This window comes from Scardinius erythrophthalmus (assembly GCF_964197995.2).
Source record: "Scardinius erythrophthalmus genome assembly, chromosome: 22".
Taxonomy (NCBI): Eukaryota; Metazoa; Chordata; class Actinopteri; order Cypriniformes; family Leuciscidae; genus Scardinius; species Scardinius erythrophthalmus.
In genome coordinates, this window is record NC_138242.1 from 24,151,794 (window position 1) to 24,172,875 (window position 21,082).

Consider the following 21,082-nt stretch of genomic DNA (forward strand, 5'->3'; position numbering starts at 1 on the left):
TATATATATATATATATATATATATATATATATATATATATATATATATATATATATATATATATAAAATATAAAAAATTATATGATCTAAATTTTATAAATATAAATTTTATGATCAGAAATGAATTTTATTATATTTTTGAGTAAATTAATAAATCCGGACAAACAAAATGTGTGGCATGTCATTGGCCCACATAAAGACTCCCATAATTTCAAAGTGACGCGTGTAATTTTAAACACTGTTAAACTGTTAAAAAACTGAGTAAGATGCATAATCATAACATATCATGATCTTTACAGTTATTGAACAACTGAATCAACACCAGACCTCAGGTGAACAATGACACTATTGTATTACAGCAGAATTGAATTCTGTTTATCACTGTAAAGCTGCTTTAAAACAATCGATATTGTATAAATGGCTACATAAAACAAAGGTGACTTGACATACTTTATCGTTTCTCTCCGAAAGGAACTTCAGTCGCTGTGCTCGCTTGTGCATGAAAACTCCGTCGAGGTGTCCCGTTTCCACGGAGCGGATCTCAATGGCTTTCTCTCCCCAGCCCATGATCTGGTTGGAGTGGATGTAGGCTGCAGAAGCGGAGGGGGAAGGACGCGAACATATACAAAAGACAAAAGAAACATGTGACAGGAGAGCGCTGACATCAAATGCAGTACATCATCACAGCACCCCGTTCCTCAACGACTTCTGACTTCCAACAGCAACTTGAAACTAGCCCAGATCCAATGAAAACAAGCCTGCCAAAGCCACCCCACATCATCAGGAGGTCATTATTGCAGCAGTTTCTGAGCATCACAAATTAAAGCATTATGGTTATTATTGGGCTTTCATTTTGAAACTGATGTCAAAAGGAACTAGCATCCAAATCCAGAGCTCTTTGGATACTAATGAACTAAAAATCAACTCTCTCCGAGGACTTCCTGTGCCCTTCATAGAGAAAATGATGATCTGGTTGTTTTGACTGACTTTGCTGCTGATATCTTTGTGTAGAAAATGCATGAGATATGAATTTTACTTTGTTATCATGAATGCAGAATCACTGTAGAGTTGAACATAATTTGGATGAAACATTAATTTGTTCAGAACTGAGGGGGTGGGCGGCTGCTGGTCTACATCTGAACCCTCAGTATCAGACAACATATGACAAAAGACTAAATCATAACATTTTTCACAGATGAGAGATGAAAACACACATACAAACAAAAATTAAGGTTGGAAATCAATTATAGAGACAAATGGCACAATATCTGATGCATGATGGTGGTAAAGCAAGAGCTGAAAGACACCAATATTTACATCTATAAAGACAGCAAGAGTTACATCGAAACTGATGACGGTCTCTTTGTCTCGGTTAGTGTTAAAAAAAAAATCTATGCTGAATAGAATTGGTTTTTATTTTTGGGTAAATCTCATGAAAACGGGTCACATTTCACTCCAAAATCAAGAGAAAATCAAATAAATTTGCATTGTGAAATGTGATTTTTAATGACAATTAAACACTGTTCCATGTACAAATGGACTAATAGTCTTCTTCAAGAACATTAAATATATATCAATTTTTTAGTTTTGGGTAAATCAAGTGAGATTTTTTTTCATGACAATTAAATAATTTACATATGCAAATTGAATAGCATCAAAGCATAATATGAATACTATTATTATTATTATTTGGATTTTAAGGTGAAATGTGACCCAGACATGTTTTCTGACATTCACCCAAGTATAAAAATAGTATGAAAATCGGATCCAAGGTCAAATCAGAAAGTTTTTTGGTCTTAAAGGAAATCAGATTAAGTGGTTATTAATAACAGAGATATATATAGTGTTAACAGAGTGAACAAAACAGTACACAAGATGTGCCAGACATACAGACAAACATTGCACTCCGTCAGGGTTTAGTATAGGTGGGCCGAAGTGAGGTGGGGTGAGGCGGCACAGGGCAGATTATATGGGCAGAAAAGCGGTCTAGTTAAGTGAGGGACAGGAAAGAGAGAAGAGCAATGAGTGGACAGAGACATGCGTGTTTGTGTGAGAGGACTGATTCAGAGAGGCTTCATTCTGAGGGGTGTCGGGGACGGTCAGGTGCACTCGCATCAGGGCTCTAGAAGGAGAACAGGAGCGTTTTGTGTGAAATAAACAACCAAAACCTACCAACAGAGGTGGGCATCTCTCCCCACTGGAGCACCACGTCTTTAGTGATTCTGCCGTATGTGTTCACATAGACTCCCTCATCTTCATAACACAGAAGCATCTCCATGCCGTCGGTCTTGGGAAGCACCACAATGGCGTGAGGGGTAACACTGCCCTGAATCTGGGAAGGGAGGGGTGGGCGCAGATGAGCCTTGGGGTGACAAAAACGAGCCGTAGTGCAAAACATTCCCCCACTAGATGACGCTCTCCCCCCCCTCGGGCCGGCCCTGTCAGTCATGTTTTCTGCTCCACTGTCTCGTGCTGTGGGCGGCCAGAGCTTCTCCCTTCGAGAAACTGCTGCAACAATCGAGACTCCTGCCCTCCACTCCACCACACCGACGCCTGAGCCCAAAAGCGCCCTGCTAACAGGCTACCATGGGGCATTGGAACGGTTTGGCTGCTTTGGTTCATGTACAAGTTTGGTTTGTCAAAGGTCGTAGATCGGGGACATTTTTTTTCTCTTACAGTGGAGATACTTTTCTATCACACTTGATAATGTTAGAACAATAATGGCATGTACTTGCAATATCATGAAATCCGTTTTAGTCAACTAATAGATGAATAACCATTCATCTACACACAAAACATTCAAACGTGTTGCTCTAAACTGTGCAATCAGGGTCCAAAATTAACTTTCTGCAAAACCAGGTGATTTCAGGTCAATCTTAGACCATCATTTATATTAATATATTTATGAATTTATCTTTTTATGTAATATTTATATAAGCTGTTTTCCTTCATGATATATTTGTGACAAAAATTATAGGTCATTGTGGTAGCATCAAATAAATCAACCGGTCTCCGAATTTCCGTGAAAAAGTAAACGCATTGTGTTTTAGTTTTCCTATATTTTAGGCATCTTGTATGTTTTTCTGGAAAAATTCATAAAACAACACCTATGTTAAAAAGTTAATAAGATACATTTCTGATAATAAATTGCTGATAAACTTATGACGATACATTTCTCATAGAGGATCAAGTTGTTAGAAGACTTAAGTTGCACCAGATGTCTTTAATATTGCCTTAAATGTCTGTATATATATATAAATATTTAACTAATAAGGGTTAGACTCATGTCAGACAATTAATACGTATTATGTATTAAATAAAACCAAGTATTTTTTACAGTCCCTAAAAAGTTACCAGCCAACTGGAAAGGGTTTTATTTTTTCTCACCAAAATTGTTTCTTGACTTGCTTTTGGATTGAGTGTTAAATTTGGACCCTGTCTGTAATTAAAAGACACATATGTGATCCAGACATCAACACTACAGTGGCATGCCAGTGTCCCCGGGGAGGAGTCGTCCTATTTAAAGTCCCTTGGAATCAGGGTAAGGAGGGGAGAGCTGCCTCCGCTCGGCCTGTTGTCACTTACGTGGGATGGAATGTAGATATCGTATGGATTCCCAGAGTCGACATCTATCACGTGAAAACCAACGCTGGAGCCATAGATAACCTTTAACCTCTGACCCTCCTCCACCGTCAGGTCTACAAGCAGAGGCTTGTGCTGAAGTTCTGTGAAAGACTTTGGAGAGACAGAAGAGACACTGAAAACATGACGAACAAGCTACTGAGGGACTTTAAACAATGACACTCACAACGAAATATGCTCTAGGCACTATAGTACCAAAATAGCTACCTAAATTGCACATTTCATGCTCTGCATAACTTTAGAAGAAAAAAGGCCTTAGAATTCAACTTTGCAGAGCAGTTTAGTCAAAACGATCACACAAATGCTCTTAAAGGGGGTAAAGGGGATCCCACTGGACCGGACGTCTATCTCACCTTAAAAGCCATGAATTTGTGGTATGGTTTGGGAGCCCAGGCATAAATCTCCACTGCATTCTTCAATGCAATCACCAAGAACTTAATCCTCTCATATTTGACTGTTGAACAACAAATACATGTGAAAATATTATTAGAATGCCATTTTTTTTTCAGACAGACAGACAAATAGATAGATAGATGATCGACAGATGATCAACTTTACAGACAGACAGATAGATAGACCGATTGATAGACCGAAGAAAATTTAGGTATGAAATCGATTTGGCCAAATTGGCCAAAGGACATACCGACTTTATAATGGACACAACCCTCTAGGTCACCAACAGTGATCCATCCTTGTTTTTTTTCTACCTCAGGGTCATTGTGAAGTATCCTGTTTCTGAGCCATGACAGATAATAGACCCTCAGTTTATTCTTTTTGCCTGTGAAAAAAAAAAAGAGGAATTATGAACCTCTCATTACATACAGAAAATACAGAGATCTAACAAAACGAACAAAATAAACAAAACAGATCTTTGTCCAGTCAAATGGAGAGTTGATATTGAGCTCACCTGATATGGTGACCAGGACATTGAGACCCTCCAGAACCTCCATCTGTTGAAAACGCCTGCGGTTGATCAGATTGTAGACTTTGCCCTGACCACTGCGATCTAGTAACATGAGTCCATTTTCTGTTCCTACCAGCAGGTTCACTCCTGCACCGATCAAAAACAAGAGTTTAAACGATCTGAAGATCATAATGGATCTGAAGTGTTATGAAAGCATTTATGCTACTCTCAATTAGGAACAGATGTAAGAAAAAAGTAGATAAACCAGCCTTGGACTCACCCCATAGTGCAGCACACAGGATCTCAGAGTTGAAGCGCTTTTTGTACTTGCGGATTTCCGGTGTGTCGCTGTGTGGCCGGATATTGGTGGGATTGACATTAACAATAGAAATTTTTCGAGCCTCGTTCAATCGTGCTTGTTCCTGTTCCTGTCGCATGAGTTCATCTGCAAAATGAGCTGTCGCCAAAGAAAAACATCAATCACTGACTGTTTCACTTTGCAGTAGGATTTTGTTGAGTGCTCATCATACATCAAGAAGTGCCGCTTTTTTCATGAACAAAGTGCCAATCTCTGAGCTGGTGCCCAATTCTGAGCATTTCCACTGATGAAAAGGACACCAGCACTGTAACTATTTAAGTGAACAAGGGGTATAAGAGGTGGATAAGTCACCTGAGGCAGGGTTGTCCTCATCGTCTTCTGTGGGGGAGGTCTGATACACTCGTGGATCCACAAAAGGTGTGAAGGAAGCTTTGGATCCACTCCCCATCCCAAACTGCCAACATGGAAAATCAGGATGTGATAAACAAGCATCCACAAACAATACAAAATGTTTCATTTAATGATTGACTGCAGTTAGAAAAGTCCATTTATTGTAAAATGTTAGCAGGAAAAGCAAGCACTACAAAAGTTTATTTACATAATCAGTATTTTGTCTTGTTTATATATATTTGTGTGTGTGTGTTTTCTTACAGATTTATTCCAAGATCTATATTACGGTCCAAAAGTTTGGGATCTGTAAGAATTTTTTTTTTTACATAAAAGATATTAATACTTTTATTCAGCAAGAACACATTAGATTGATCAGAAGTGACTGTAAATATATTAATGTTACAAACGATTTCTATTTCAAATAAATGCTTAATTTATATATACAATATTACGGTTTTTACTTTATGATCAAATAAATGCACCCTTGGTGAGACTTCTTCCAAAATCATTAAAAATCTTTCCAACCCCAAACTTTTAAACTGTTGTGTATTTAAAATATTACAAAAAAAATTCCAAGTGAATTAATCTTGTTAAAAGGACGTTCAGATATTTTTTTAATGAAAAATACTGATTAATAAAATAATTTTCTGAAGTAAAGGCACAAAATCAGGGCACTTACGAGAAGGGAAAATGGGTCAAAGGGGAGAAAGCATTTTATTGACTGTCCTATATGTTTAAAAATGTGAGGTTAAAATGATAGCAAATTAAATAAAGAGAATAAATAAGAAACAAAAAGAAAAAAAAACAAGGAAATGAATGTGAATTATAACGAGATCTGGGCTTTAGTGAATCTACAACCAGATAAATATGTGCATCTGAATTGAATGGGGATGGATTAGATGTGTCGGGTTAGAAATTTGAGGGTTGGAGTGCAGGGTGGCTCTAACAGGCTTGTCCGTCACCTACTTCAGCCACAGAGTCCAGGTCCAGCCCGCTAGAATGCCGCCCAGGGCCCTCGCCAGGCGAGTGGCTTTCCTGCACTAGATCGGGGAGATTGAAGTTACCGGGGAAACCATTGCTCTCGGCATGGCCGAGCTTTCTTTCCCCAAACGTCTGCAGAGAGGAAGAGAAAGAGGAGTAGGGCTACACTACTGGAGGACCCTTGCGTGGCTAAGCATTCTTGGAGAGATATTCGGGAAATGCACGGAGTGTGCCTCTGTCAGCAAGTGTGCGACAAGCTTGATCAGAGATTTTGTTGGAGAAATCAGAAGGTGAAAGAAATACCAAAATATAAGCCAATAAAATAAGGCTTAACCAAGGCAAAAACAAACATGAGTTGGTAAACTAAAAGAGAAATAAAAGTGTGACACACTAGAGGAATGAGTGTAGGAGTTTTTGCTAACCAGGAAAGGAACCCGTCTAGGTAGGTGCACCTACCTCTCGCATCACCAGGGTGCCGTCTTGTGAATTTTTACCAAATGAATCATTGGCGTGAGAATCTTCCAGGTTGCCCAGTGAGTCAGTGCCACCCTGGCCAGCAGAAGGCCTGTTGGGAGAATAGGACAAAATACACAAATGACTTCTAAGTTCACATACTCGTTTCTCTGAAAAACAATGCAGCCAGTTATTCTACTTTGAAATGTGCGTTGTGTGTTTTTTGTTTTGGTCTATGAGATCTCGCCGGCTGCCAATTTACCCAATAGTATTTAAACACCCTGGGTTGCCAGTTGGCAGAAAACAGCATATTGCAGCCATGGAAGCCAGCAAACAAACTAGGTCAGAGATCGCAGATTCTTAAAAAGCCTCAGCATCCATCTAAAAAGCTCTATGCCCAGAGGTAAATTAAAACTCATCAACTTCCAGTGCAAGGCTCATCGCCTACCATTGTTAATTGCGCTCATTCCTGTTGTGTTCTAAAACTGGCAAACAGCGTGAGCTGTGAGGACGGGAGAAACAACCCTCTCCAAAATTTTGAATTTAGACTGCAGTACCCATTTCAACCACTAGCTGTGAATATTACATACTGCACCTTTAAGACATTGTAGAGACCAACTGAAATGGTTGGTAAAGACACTTACTTTCCTGTGTTTAATTAGACATTTTAAAATACTAGTATACTACTCCATTCCTGCTGTTTGCAAATTATGCAAATTGCCTGTGCACAAAGCATTCTCTGCTGGGTATTGTTTCCCACAATGCAATACAACTGATTTTACCTTATTTTCCATGTGTCAAATAAACAATACGTAATATCATCTGTCATCTTTTTCCAAACTCTACTAAAACTCTCAAAAGTTAACTTTTTTTTTTCAAATTAACTTTTCATAAAATGCATTCACATAAAATGCAAAATAATCTTAATTGGACGCCACTTTCTGATATTTAATAGTCAACCTGATAAGGTCATCTGCCAACAATAATACTGTTTGAAACGTTTATTGTTACATGTTTTATATACTAATTAAAAATAGCAGACAGTATTATAGTGTATATATAATGTAAAGGAGTCGAGGTAAGAGAAAATTGTCATTCAGGAGAGAATTTAATTGCACAAAAACTTTTTTAATGAGGCCCTGAGCAAAAGACTGTATATTAATGTGTATCTGCTAACAGATAATTTGTCAACATTTGAAAGTACAAAAGCATGTCAATGGACTCAAAGAAACGTGACCAGTGTTGTTACTGTTAACTAAAACACTCACATAATGCGTGGAATATCACTAACAGGGACCGTTCCATCATGAGCCCCGCCTTCTCCATCCTCATCCTCACTGCTTTCTGATTCCTCACTGGATGAGGAATAATCTGTCACTTTCCTGGGAGGCCGGTTTGTTTCCTCATTGGTTCGCAGCTCGCGGAGTTCTTTGGCCAGAGCAGTGAGGTCCTTCAGGGCAGGGAATGATCAGAAAAGGGAGAGGAAGACAAAAAGACGACATAAGGTTTTCTTCATTCCTTGATCTGCTTGATTTGATCACCAGTGAACAATAAATCCACCAAAATGTAAACAGCATTTCATGTTTTAAGCCTGTGAAGAGCATATATGCTACAATAATTTATCCGTTAGTAGAAGTCGTGACGATAAACTTCGTTTTGCACATTTAGGTCATGTAAATGGCACCGAAGAGATTACCAGAAACAAAGAAATAAGCAAACCATTACAGACAGGAAAATCAAGTAAAACATTTGATAAAGCTTTACTAAAGGTGAGATAAAAACATCCACCATCATTTCGGAGAATGATGCACAACAGTATAAACCATCACGTGCACAAGTCAGAGAAATAATAGACAAGGAGTGTGAAGAACTGAAGCAGAACTAGGGGTTGTTCCTGAGGCCTGTGCCCTGCATGCAGAAGGTTAGTAAGAGTCAGCAGCTCCAGCTTTGTGCCCGTCTTACCAGCTCCTCCTGTTGACAGGCCACCAGGCAGCCAGATAGAGAGAAAACGTCATTGAGAAACCAGAAGTCAACTCTTGTGCTCTTATATTTAAACAATGATGCTTGAAAGAGATGCTAATTTCCAGTTTTGACTGAATGTGCAACCTAACACCTGGAGTGTGATGCTGTAAACAATCTTGAGCAAAACGCAAGATTACGTTTAAACGCATCATTTGTCAAAAATGAAAAAAAGGTTGAGGAATAGAAGTACAGTACATTCAGTGTGTCAAACTGTTGATTACCTGAGCAGCTGATTATAAAATAATGTCTATCCAGTGGTCACAAAACCCAGGAAACATCGCACGCAATTTTTTTTACATTATCTAGGACTAAAATGATATTGTCTCTGATTCATGAAACATGAGCAGAACTAATTTCTGTGCAAACTGTTCACTAAATCATTCTTATATAAATTGATGCATTGAACAGAATGTGACAATAAACTCGGTTTATGGACGAATTACACAGAAACTCCTCCTAAATATCGGCTCAGATTGATCTGAATAGTTTTACCAACAATTTAAAGAAGTTCATTCTGCTTAGGGTTAGGGTTAATTTAAAGCAACAATATGTTTAAGGACACTTTTTACGAACAATTTAAACAACTTTTGATTAGCTTGTCCGTTTGCAGTGGCATTGCAACAATTTACACAAGAATGATTTTTACAAATGATTTACACAAAATTTCGTACAGAATCAATGTTATGCAGTGGCACTAATGCTTTGTTGGCGAAAAAAACTAAATTTACCACTTGAATGTGACAATTTACGCAAGAATGGTTTTACAAATAATTTGCACAAATTTGTTACGCTCGTCTTTTTGCACTGAATACGACAATATGTATGAATGATAATTACAATTTCCACAAAAACAATATGCTTGAGAAACCATTGAATGCTCTGGACTTCCATCCCTCACTGCCTTGTTTTCGTTTCACAACAAATTAAATGTAAGTTCTACTGATTAAAGTCAATTAAAGTTAATATTCTAAAAACAACTGCACAAATAAATCACTTCAATAAGATACATAATTGCAGGGTTTTTTTTTTTAACAAAGTACATAACATTACATCTAACAAAATCCCTTTTCCTTGGCCTAAAACAGCTGTTGTCTAGGTAACAGTAGCCGCGTTTCCATTACCCTTCAAATTGCGCAAATTGAAATTGCGAATTAAAAATACGCTCAATGGAAACACGTCAATTTCGCAAAAACTCCCGTTTATCGCAAAAAAGTTTTTACGCTCTCATGAGGTGGTTTTTCAGGCAATTCGAAAAAGGAATATTTCGCAAAACTGCAATGGAAACAGTTTTTGCGCATTTACAGTCACCTGACTTAGAAGACGCGGTGTGTTTGAGGTCCATGTATAGCTACGCAAATAGGCCTAATAATTATTTTATATTATTTTATTTTAACATTTAATAGGCTATATTTAGAAGACGCTTTTATGCAAAAAAAGAACAAAGCGTGAGGAGCGCGCACTGCATGGCACAGAGGCGCGGGCGTGAACACTTGCATTTTCCTATCAACAGTGGAAACAACTTAAAAATACTCTATCATTTCTGGCCATACAGAAAATAATAATACATTATTCTCAACTACTTTTATTTGTGTATACTCACAATAACAAAATAAAACGTTGTGCTTTTGTAAAGTAAAAGAAAACAATCAGACGCACTTTCATGATCTCCGTAAACTGGAGCGCGAGAACTGAAACAAAATATAGGCTAAAGCTTGAAATGTCCACTTTAAAACGAACAAATTCGAATCGAAAGCTAATACCTTCTGATTTTGTAATTCGTATGAAAGGTGCATTTCTCTCTAAAAGCGCATCTGCTTAACAGCGGAGATGGAGATGTGATTTTAGCCAAAACAATAGTTTATTAATAATATTAATGGCTCTTCTCATTCAGCACTGCGGGAAAACATCAATTCCAGGTTCTAATTTGGCCTTAGAAAACCAGTAAAATCGAGATGTTTTCCATATTAATTTGTGACTATTTTAAATGTTTAATAAAGGGGCAAAAAGTCCTAAACAAAAATCTGAAAATTCTTCGATATTTACTTTTTTTTTGCGCAGCAGTTGGTGTAGCCAGTTCAAATTAAAATTTTGGTGTTCAACTTTGCGTTTTAAAAAGACAACAACCGTTCATTTTTCGTTTTTCAACTACGGGTTAAAAAAGGAAAAACGAATGGACACAAAATAGCCTACATGGATCGTTTGGACAGAATACGAGACAGAGTTCTTTATTAAATTCATTAAAAAATAATAATAATTAGACTATAGGAATACTGGATTCTAAATCTCAAAGAAATGCCACAATCAAAACCTCGGAGCAGAAATGAGGGCGAAACACCCAGAAACATGTGTCGTTCGCATTATAAGGGTCTTTCCCTGATGCTTGGATAACACGCCACGTACTCCTTCCATTAATAATAATAATGTCTAATGCGTTGGCTGTGATATGTTATAAACCAACGTCAGTTGCCGTGATTTTTGAAATGACTTACCGCGAGAGAAAAAAGGACGTTTTAGTCGCATAACATCGGTTAATGGAAACGCCGTCATTTCGCAATAGTTTTTTATCGATATTTAGATAATAGCGCAAAACATTTGCGCAAATCTGTAATGGAAACGCGGCTAGTGAAAACTCTGATATGGTGTCAAGGATTACGGACACTGTGAACGACTGTGACAAATTGGTGCGATGGAGAAAAGTGCAGCTAATGATGGTGACTGACACGGCGTCTGAAGCTGTGAAGGAGACAGACAGACAGAAAGATTGGAGGGGAGTTAAGGAATGAGAGATGGTGTGAAATATTGATGAGAGAACGATTGAAGACTTGAGAGGGCGAGTGACAGAAATAGATGAGACAGGCAGCAAATGAGTGCTTGAATGTAAGAAGCACGAAAATGGACAGAGAGAGATGAAGTGAAAAGATGTCACTAACCTCATCTACGGCTTTCTTATAACTCTGGAGAAAAGCAATTGACAATAGAGAACCACGGGTGGAGGGACAATTGAACGGATTAGACAAAATGTTAAATGAGAAAATGGTTAGTAACACAAAGCGGCACACAGTTTTTATTTGAGGCAAATGTGAACATCATCATATAGCTGAAGGTCATGAGTAGGTTAGCTCAAATGAGATTTGATTTACTGGTGAAATATTAAAGACCCCATAAAATTGCTCGACACATTTTAATTTCTGCATTGATGTACTTTGTTGAAACAGAAAGTTTGGGTGGGGCATATTGAAGGGCTTACATTGACAATTGACAATTTTGATTTAATGGAGTCTTTAATTGATGGTAAATCAATTTGGAAAGAACATCATGAGTTATTGGGAAAACAGTGCAGGTTTGTAAAAGATATTTAGTTTAAGAAGTCATAAAAAGAAGTTAGTGAAGTGTTAGATATTTTAATTTTAGGCTTATCCTGTTCTTGGAAACCAGCCCTGTCAGAGCAGAAACATTTGAAGCAGAGTTATGCTTTGATGATACATTTTGGGAACTGTGTTTCTCACCGCTGGTCGGCTGGGTCTGGTCACCTCCCTGTTCTCTTCCTGGTTTTTGGGTTTGGATTCTTGGGACACTGATGGGGATCCCTCAGGTTTACTGGAGCCTGTGGAGACAATTGAACGTCAAGGATTGGTGTGGAGAGGCTGTGCTGAGAGAATATTCCAGAGGGTCTCTCACCTCCCATCCGGTTCCTCTCACTGGAGCCGCCCTGAGAGCTGGGCGTGCTAGAACTGGAAGAACTCCCACTGCTGGTTCTCTGGAGAGCCGGGTCCATGGAAATACGCAGGTCTGGGTTACTGTGGCAATGGTAGGACACAAGGAAAATGTGGAGTTTAACATTTCGATCATAGAAGACTGATTAACTTACTACTAGCAGTTACAGTTAAAGGGGTTAAGATGTCAAGATAAGTAAATACAAATATATATTATATATGTATATAAGTTAGTGAAAAATGTGTGGGATGTAAAGTATATACCTGGCTCGGATCAGATGTGCTCCGGTTCTTGGTCCCAGTCCACCTGGTCCATTCCCAGGAGAATTTTTTCTCACCAGCGCAGGGGATATGGAAGTGGTCCTTTGGGGTACCTGAAGCATGTTAACAGATGTTAACTTTACTAAGATGCACTTTAGAAAAACAGCTTTGACAAAATAATCAGATAAAATGTGGGACAAAATAATAAAAATGGCTCAAACCATGTTTACTTTTGTTTCAAGTGAACCCATATTTAATGTAGTTAAATATTTTCTTATATTTTTACAATATTTGTGCCAAAATATTGTAGAGTTTGACTGGGCGCACAGCCTTCGACAAAATATATAAAAGGTGTTTCTCCTTCCTTTATTAATTTGACAAGCCTATTAAATTTGCATAGTCCTCCTAACTATGCTCGATTATATGATCAGTTACATTTGATTATTAATCATATTCAGCAAGGTTTTTCGCTTTCTGAGACCCAATCAGAAAAGACCTGTGATCCACAAGTTGAGAACCACTGCTTCAGAGTCAACACATTTCATCCCAGATTATCACCTTTGGAGGGACATCATCTTCCTGTCTCAGCCAAGAGCTGCGGTCAAACTTGTCGTCTCGGCTGGTGATGCGAGGTGGTGGGGCCGGGGTTTCTGACGTGGGGTCAGAGTTCTGGCGAGGCATCGGGGGTCGGTGAGGCGACAGACCCTCTTGGAAGGCTGAGACGCCCTGAGAGGACTGATCATGCAGAGACTGGGATCCTGTCATGGATGAGCCATGGGACTTCACCGAAACTAGGTGCGCCATCTGAATTAAGAACTTTGAGGTCAGTGTTTTTCACACCACATCTGAAATCTGTTAAGACAGGTCAGGAGGTCAAGAAGTACCTGAGGCTCTACCGGGCGATGCATGGGAGGCGTCCGGGCCTGCTGTATGCCTCCACTGCTGAAGGACTCTGAGCGGGGAGGCAGGGAGGGATCAGAAATACGGTTGGCCACTTTATGCTGGAGAGCCGGAGAGCTCTGGCGGTTCAGCTTGGAACGTTCCTCAACCTGACAGACAGAGAGGATGTTAATGTCCATGCAACTCTTCACAAGCAATCTGTTTCCTCTTTGCTTGGGAGTCAGAATGGACTGCGAAACTACGAAGTACATATGAGACACCGTAGGAGTCTACCGTAACTAGGCTACATAAAGGCTACATTTATTTAATAAAAAAACTGTGAAAATTGTTATTACAACTGCTTTATTATTTGTTATTATAACAATTTAAAATAACTTTTCTATTTCAATATATTTTAAAATGTAATTTATTCTTGAGGTTTCTGCATCATTACTCCAGTCTTCAGTGTCACATGATCCTTTAGATTTCTTTCTAATATCCTGTATTTCTTTTGATCAATTTAAAGCATTCTTGGTGAATAAAAGTATTAATTTATTTTATTTTTTTATTCCCAAACTATTGAACAGTAGTATGTACACATCTTTAAATATATGCACAAAATGAACTGAATCCATTAATGTATTACCAACCAAAAAATAGCTAATATTTTCTAAGTAAATAATTAGATTGTGAACTGTTGACACTGAATTATTAAATCTACTTCTAAACCCCAAATAAACCCTGGTTTTTAGTATGAACCAATTTTGTGGCTAAAGATGGCAATTCAGTGCATTTGCATAAGCTAATTAAAATTTTAAATCAACACAAATTAGTTTACTTCATATAATAAGAACAGCTAATAACGTGGTGATGAGACCTGTAGCAATTTAAGAAGGTTGTACAGAGACTTCTCTCTGGCAATCTTATTCATCTTTCCCATATACATAATCACCCGAGATTGTTTTTCAATCTTTGTCAAAATCCGCCTGGCCTAAATTCAAGAGACGGCCTCATTACAAGACAGTTTAGAGACATTTTTAGACCTGTTCCCTGAGCTTGACTGTAGATAATCTTTTGTTCACTTCCGCAAGCCCAAACGAAATGACTCCATAAGCAAAGAAGAAACATACAACTAAATGACAGAAAAAGAAATATCATCAAGTTAAAGACAGAAAGGAAACGTTTAGTCCATTATGTCCAGTATATTAAAGGAGATGCTGAAGAGTAGCTGTTTCTAGCTGATTCAAATTCAAACAACAAGCCTCAAAACTGTCATGCACCATTCACAAGCATTTCCAGACATGAAAAGAATCGCCTATGGCCAATCTAGACGTCAAGTGTCCAATGAGACAGAAAAAGCCATGTTAGTGAGAAAACCATGTTCATTTCTTCTCTGATAATGAAGGGAGGTTTGGATCTGAAATGACTTTAGAGACAGTCTTCAGAGCACAATCTGTCTACAAGTAACACACCACCCCTTATCAACAATCCTTTGTAATTGTAACAATGCCTAAAGCACAGGTTCTCAACCAGGGGGGGGGGCAGGACTCATTAGGGGGCCTCAGCACACTTCCAAGGGGGAAGCAAAAATTAGTTAAAAATATAAGACAAAACACAGTTTACACATTAGGTTATTGAGATTATGGAATTTAATGACTTATAATTATTTCATTAATTATGTAAATTGACAATCCGAGTTTCTGAAATTAGCAGATCTACCATTGTGGCAGAGGGATCAGAAATATTTTGGGGGGCCTTTTGTATTGTCTTTGATAATGGAAGTATTTGGAGTCAAATCGGTTGAGAACCACTGGTCTAAAGCTACTCTTATTGCCCAACACATCCAAACCTCTCTCATCTTCTCCCCACAAACCCCTGCTCCTCTGTAATCAGCTTTCTATAAGAAGAAAAGGAGCGATAGGTGAGATCAAAGAGAAGATTACGGGAAATTAGAACAAGACGACAGCGAGAGCAGAAGCTGTCTGAAGAAAATCCACCAACTAACAGTGAGATGTGAACACGTTCACCCGGAGAACAAGAGGAAAACAGAGACAAGGCAGTGATCATCCAAATGCCCCGATAGAAATTTGGAAAAAATATATTTTTCCCACATTAAATCTTTAATACACCATGACCAGATCGGTAAGCGTCTAGGTCATGATGAAAAAAGGAGTCATGCTAGCGGAGGCAGACCTTTGAGAGGTATAAGTCTCTCTCAATATCAGCCCCTTTGCTGGAGCGACCGGGATTGCGGACCCGGGACTCTTGCTCCTGCTGGACCATCCTGAGCAGCTGGGACGGATCTGGCTCGCAAGACACACGGATTCTAGGAACGTTCGGCCCACTGACTATCCTGAGCTGAGGCTCGACCAGCTCCGTCTCTCTCGAGTGGGAGGCTGCTGGGTAGGAAGGGGGTCTCGTGGGCTGATTAGAGGGGTTCTGGTCAGCAGGGACAAGGTGGCCGACACGTTTTTCTCCAGGACTGTTAAACGAATGGTGCTTCTTGGGAGGGATTCGAGGGGAGTTACTCTGAGCTCTCTCCATCACCTGTGTTCAGATAAGCACAATAAAACCGTTCAGATAATGACCCACAAAACTGAGAATGCAAGGAAGGCCGCTTCAGAGCACGATAAACCAAAAAGCATCCAGTGGATTCTGAAAACCAATGGAAAAGTTATTCACAGGAAGCAAAATGTAAGAACAAATGACTTATAATGTCTACAATCAATGATTCTAGAATCTTGATAAAGAGCAATAGGGCTAGGTATCGATTCAGAGTCCTGATTCAGTTTGTTTCGGATTAATAAGCTCTTGATTCAGTGCTAAATTGTATTAGATTCTGATTCATTTGGATATATTTTTGGTCAACACTAAAGCCGTGTATGTTTTTGGTTCAGTAAACAGAACCAGCTCACCAAAAATAATTGGTTTCGTGAATCAGGCTACACTAATGTGGCATAGGGTTTTTAATTCACTAAAAAGAACTGAATCATAAGAGTCATTTGATTGTGAACTGCATCATAGTTTTTGCATGCAGTCAATCAAGACAACTGAAAAAAAGACATTTCTTGCCATTGTTTCAGAGGTTTACTTTCTTTTAATTGCAAACTCACATTCAGGATTTCATGACTCAATATTGGAAGACTGATTAATCAGAAAATGGATATTCTCACACAACCCTAGATAGTAGTAATCAAGTAAGGGTCCTAACCAGATGTTTTTGTACCTCTTTGGCCCAGGCCGGTTTGTCACTGGGGTTGACAGAGTCTTTGTAGTGGTACAGTTGTTTTTTGTCTGCAGGCCGTGGCTCTTGTTGCTGTTGCTGCAGTGAGACCAGGTAAGCCCTCTCCTGCTGAAGCTGCCGCTGCAACCGTTCGGCCTGACGCTGCTCCTCCAGCTGCTTCCGTTTATATTCCTAGACACAACAGAGAACGAGGGAGGATGAGGTGAAAAGAGCAAGATTTGAGGGACATATGGAGCAGATGCTCCACATGAGACAAAATAATCCTAACAGGGTCAGATTTTTGTACTCCCTAAAAATAACTGGAGGCTATCAGATGTTAGGATGATCTCAACAGATCTATAAGCTAAGCCCTCCGATGCCCTGACAGCCATGGATCCTGAGTCTAATTTCCGAAAGAACTGAGCAATAACAAACAGAGCTGCCACAAACCCCAAAATTCCCCAGATCAATTCGCACAATCGATACTCTCTCTGAGTGCACTAGGGACCGACAGATGCCATAAGTGCAGAAGATGAAAAGAAAGGAAGTGCAAGTACTTTAAAGGTGATAGTGGAAATGTTTACCAGCAGAAGAGCTTGTTCTTGGAGAAGCTGCTGTTGAAGAATCTCCAGCTGCCTTTGCTCTTCTTCTAACTGCCGACGGATATATTCCTAACCCCATAGCGCAGCACGTCAGAACGAGAGCGAGAAAGAAAGATGAAAAAGAGATGACAGGGCCTTCAAAGAGTTTAAGTTTAAGTGAAACAATGAAAGATTAATCAAGCAAATCAGAAGGTAAGAAACCCTGATAATAACTCGCTGCCCTGCATAGATCCCATGTGACCTTGTGTGTGATGAGCTCACTAGCTAGAGGTCATTGGTTCAAACCATGGAATGAGCCATCCATGCACTAGGGAGTTACTTCGTACCCTGATCCCAATTTCCCGGAGCAGGGCAATTAACCCCAGACAGCTCCAGGGGTATGTTGCACCAAAGAAAACGTTGCTTTGGATTAAACCCACTTCTGAAAAAAATGTGAGTATCTGTAAGCTGTCTTCTAGACAGTGGGCTCATAATGGATGAAGATGCCATGGGATGTCATTGGGAATATCACTTCTAATAATACCAAGTTACAATCATTTTTAGATTTAGGCGATATTTTATGTACTGCAAGTGATAGATCTGTATAGTGGTAATATACATTTACAGTACAGTTCAAAAATGTTTTCCGAAGGAAGTTAATACCTTTAATCAGCAAGGCTGCATTAAATTGAACAAAAGTGACAAAAGACTTTCATAACGCTACAAAGATTTCAATTTCAGATTAATTATGTTCTTTTGAAATTTCTATTAATCAAAGAATACTGAAATAAATGTCTCACAGTTTCCACAAAAATATTAAACAGCAAAAACGGTTTTCAACAGTTTGATAAATGTTTCTTGAAATGATTTCTAAAGGATCACGTGACACTAAAGACTGGAATAATGATGCTAGAATAAATGGCATTTAAATATATTTTAAAATAGAAAACTTATTTCACAATAGTACTTTTTTTACTGTATTTTTTGATCAATAAATGCAGCTTTGGTGAGGATTAGAGAGGTTTCAAAAACATAAAAAAACTCTACAGACCCCAAACTTTTGAACAGTAGTGTACATATTAAATTACAGTATTATAGAGCAAAACAAGTTTATGGCAGTGTGCTCTGACAGAAAACCCCAGCAGAAAGACTTTAAAGGTATATGGCGAGAAAAAGGTGTTAAAAGACAGGCTCATTATGCAAGAGACATTCATTTTTGAAAGGATGGCTTATTCTTTATTAAAAGATTAAAAATATGGATCATATGCGGCTAAACTGAGGCATTGTGCAGGACACTTTCACTGTTATTAGCAACAAAACGATGAAATGCTTTATGACAGCAAAGAAAATGCTCTGCATTGTTGTTTTAAAGCCACTGGAAGCATTTTTTATGGAAAGACACTAAGAAAATATCTATTGTTTCACAGATAATACTGAATAAGTACTAATATAGTAAGATAATACTGAATTGCAAATTCACAAGGCTGTCCATATGCTAACAATCCACAAGCCAACAGTGAGATCAGCTTCATTAACAGCTGTTGCTCTCCTGCTCCATCTCTGATTACGGTGGTTTTAACAGTATCATTAAAGGGTGGAGTTTTGGGGAAAGGGGCGTGTCCAATTAAAATTATGTTTCAGAATTGCTAAATCTCTTAAAACGCTAAACTTTTGGCATGAGTGAGAGCTGGTGAATCTTCACTGTCATTAATATCTTTTGGCATGAGTGAAAACTGGTGAATCTTCACTGTTATTAATAGCTCAGTCATTCTTATTTGTCTCTACACATACTCACACTCACACAGACAGCCCTTGAGACATCCTCATTCACTACTGAACAGGGCTCAAGTGGCCCGACTGCATTTGAAAGGGTGGGTGAGTGCTTATCCTACCATCCAGCAGAGCATTTCCCTTTCAGAAGGAAGTGAGTCATAGACTGGAGAGAATGCTTCAAATAAGGGATTTAGGCAAGTCAAAGTCTGATATGAATATCTGAGTGGATGGTTACAGTTGAGAACAAAGTGCATGTCGAATTACATTTGATTAAGAGAGGGTTTTAAAAACAGTGCATGGATACATGCTGTCTTCATGCACGTCTGCTTTATGCCCTCACGTATTCCTAGCAGTAATGTGTGTATGTGTTTACATGGAGAGACAGATCAAAAATCATTTTCACTTATGAAACATTGTTCTAATTGTGTGTTTTTTTTGTACTAACATATTCATAAATTTTGTGTTTTTATAAAATGCATTTCAATAATGATTATTTGGTTATCACTGCAATCAAACATCGAAAGGCAAAAACTGGTTCTGAATATCAGTTATTCAGCATTTTTGCATAAAATCTTGCATATTGTACATGATCATATTAAAAAATTTGAATATTTTTAAAGACATTTTCTGATAAACAACTTTGGTTCTGTGTTGGGTATAACAAGTTAATATTTATATTTAATCCGGTTTAATTCAAATCTGGGGCCTGAGCAAAACCAGTTGAGAACCATTATTTTAGAACGTTTCAGAGGAGAAAATACTGCAAAAGCATAAAATAAAATATAATAAAACAAAATAATGGACACTTTAATTCTTATCTGTCATATACATGTGGCATTTATTAACAGAAAGTACATCTTGTCTCCATCTCAGTAGCGGTAAATCATTGGGAGTTTGTTAGCATATGGAGTGTGAGAGTGTGAAGCCGCCACATCACTTCATTTCTTCTCTTCCTGTTCATATGTGTGCAGTTGTCAGTTCTCGGTTTTGCGGCCCTATCTCTTTTCGCATAGCGGATTATAGGTTAGATTGTAGTGATAGACCTATACATAACAGTCTGAAAAATTTAACATTTTCAGTCCTGAAATAATTCTCCAAATCATTTCTTGCCCTCTTTCTACTTTACTATGAATAAAAGCAGCCAAAAAATATTGATCAACCACAATAAGCCATAAATGATCGTGGATGTGTGTACATATGTACCTGCTCTCTCTCAGCATGTCTCCTCTCCTCATCTCTGCGGAGCTGCTCCATCTCTTCATAGCGCCTCCTCTGCTCTCTCTCCTGCTGTTTTCGAAGCTCTCTCTCCCGTCGCTGTTGCTGTGAGATTATAAACACAAGCCCTCATTAATGACCCTCTCATTCCTATATATTAATCTCAGTGCAAAGTCAAATTTTTGGCCCTGATTCACACTAGCATATGCAGATCCTTTTACCACTAGGTGGCGGTGTAAAAGACAATGCATTTGGAGCAGACAGCCATGCTGAATGGTCTTTCCCCAGCAGGGGCTGCTGACAGGGGCTGTGCTGAAATGAGGCGACCTGACAGCGGACCAGCGGGAGATAGATGTGCTGAATGAGAGGTTGACGCCCAGCCGAGCCACCTGATTCATCCCTACAGGTTCTCTGTTCGCTCCCCTACTGAGAAAACCCTACATCACATAACTCGGGAATATCTCTACTGGTTAAATGAGCTTCGTTTTTCTTTGTCTCCCGTTTGAAGAATTCCCAATATGCTGGGTAACCTTCTTGTGGACTGATCATAGCTCAGTGTCTCCCAGGGACATTAAAAAGTCATCTCATGAGCCATTACACACACACACAAAATAGAGTACAGGAAGTGCGTGTCTGAATGTGACAAGAACGATAGCAAATCATATTGTCTGTTTGTTCCGATATGGTTGCAAGGAACAACAACGCTAAATGCAAATAATAAAATG

General features: G+C 38.7%; 1 protein-coding gene across 7 annotated transcripts in view; it reads right to left on the bottom strand.

The window, feature by feature from the left end:
* tnikb (TRAF2 and NCK interacting kinase b) overlaps positions 1 to 21,082 on the bottom strand; it is a 59,228-nt gene that overhangs the window by 4,095 nt on the left and 34,051 nt on the right. Inside the window, exons 13-31 of one of the 7 annotated variants that reach the window (XM_081353422.1) lie at positions 20,346 to 20,462; positions 16,792 to 16,980; positions 15,759 to 16,112; positions 13,571 to 13,735; positions 13,245 to 13,490; positions 12,690 to 12,799; positions 12,391 to 12,509; positions 12,219 to 12,316; positions 7,959 to 8,140; positions 6,694 to 6,802; positions 6,223 to 6,369; positions 5,218 to 5,320; positions 4,828 to 5,004; positions 4,551 to 4,694; positions 4,287 to 4,421; positions 3,997 to 4,097; positions 3,587 to 3,736; positions 2,174 to 2,333; positions 452 to 591 (exon numbers count right to left, since the gene is read on the bottom strand). In XM_081353422.1, coding sequence (XP_081209548.1) covers positions 452 to 591; positions 2,174 to 2,333; positions 3,587 to 3,736; positions 3,997 to 4,097; positions 4,287 to 4,421; positions 4,551 to 4,694; positions 4,828 to 5,004; positions 5,218 to 5,320; positions 6,223 to 6,369; positions 6,694 to 6,802; positions 7,959 to 8,140; positions 12,219 to 12,316; positions 12,391 to 12,509; positions 12,690 to 12,799; positions 13,245 to 13,490; positions 13,571 to 13,735; positions 15,759 to 16,112; positions 16,792 to 16,980; positions 20,346 to 20,462 — 2,946 coding nt within the window. Of the gene's footprint in view, positions 1 to 451; positions 592 to 2,173; positions 2,334 to 3,586; positions 3,737 to 3,996; positions 4,098 to 4,286; positions 4,422 to 4,550; positions 4,695 to 4,827; positions 5,005 to 5,217; positions 5,321 to 6,222; positions 6,370 to 6,693; positions 6,803 to 7,958; positions 8,141 to 12,218; positions 12,317 to 12,390; positions 12,510 to 12,689; positions 12,800 to 13,244; positions 13,491 to 13,570; positions 13,736 to 15,758; positions 16,113 to 16,776; positions 16,981 to 20,345; positions 20,463 to 21,082 lie in introns of all 7 variants that reach the window. The other 6 variants (XM_081353421.1, XM_081353426.1, XM_081353424.1 and 3 more) reach the window with 6 other exon arrangements.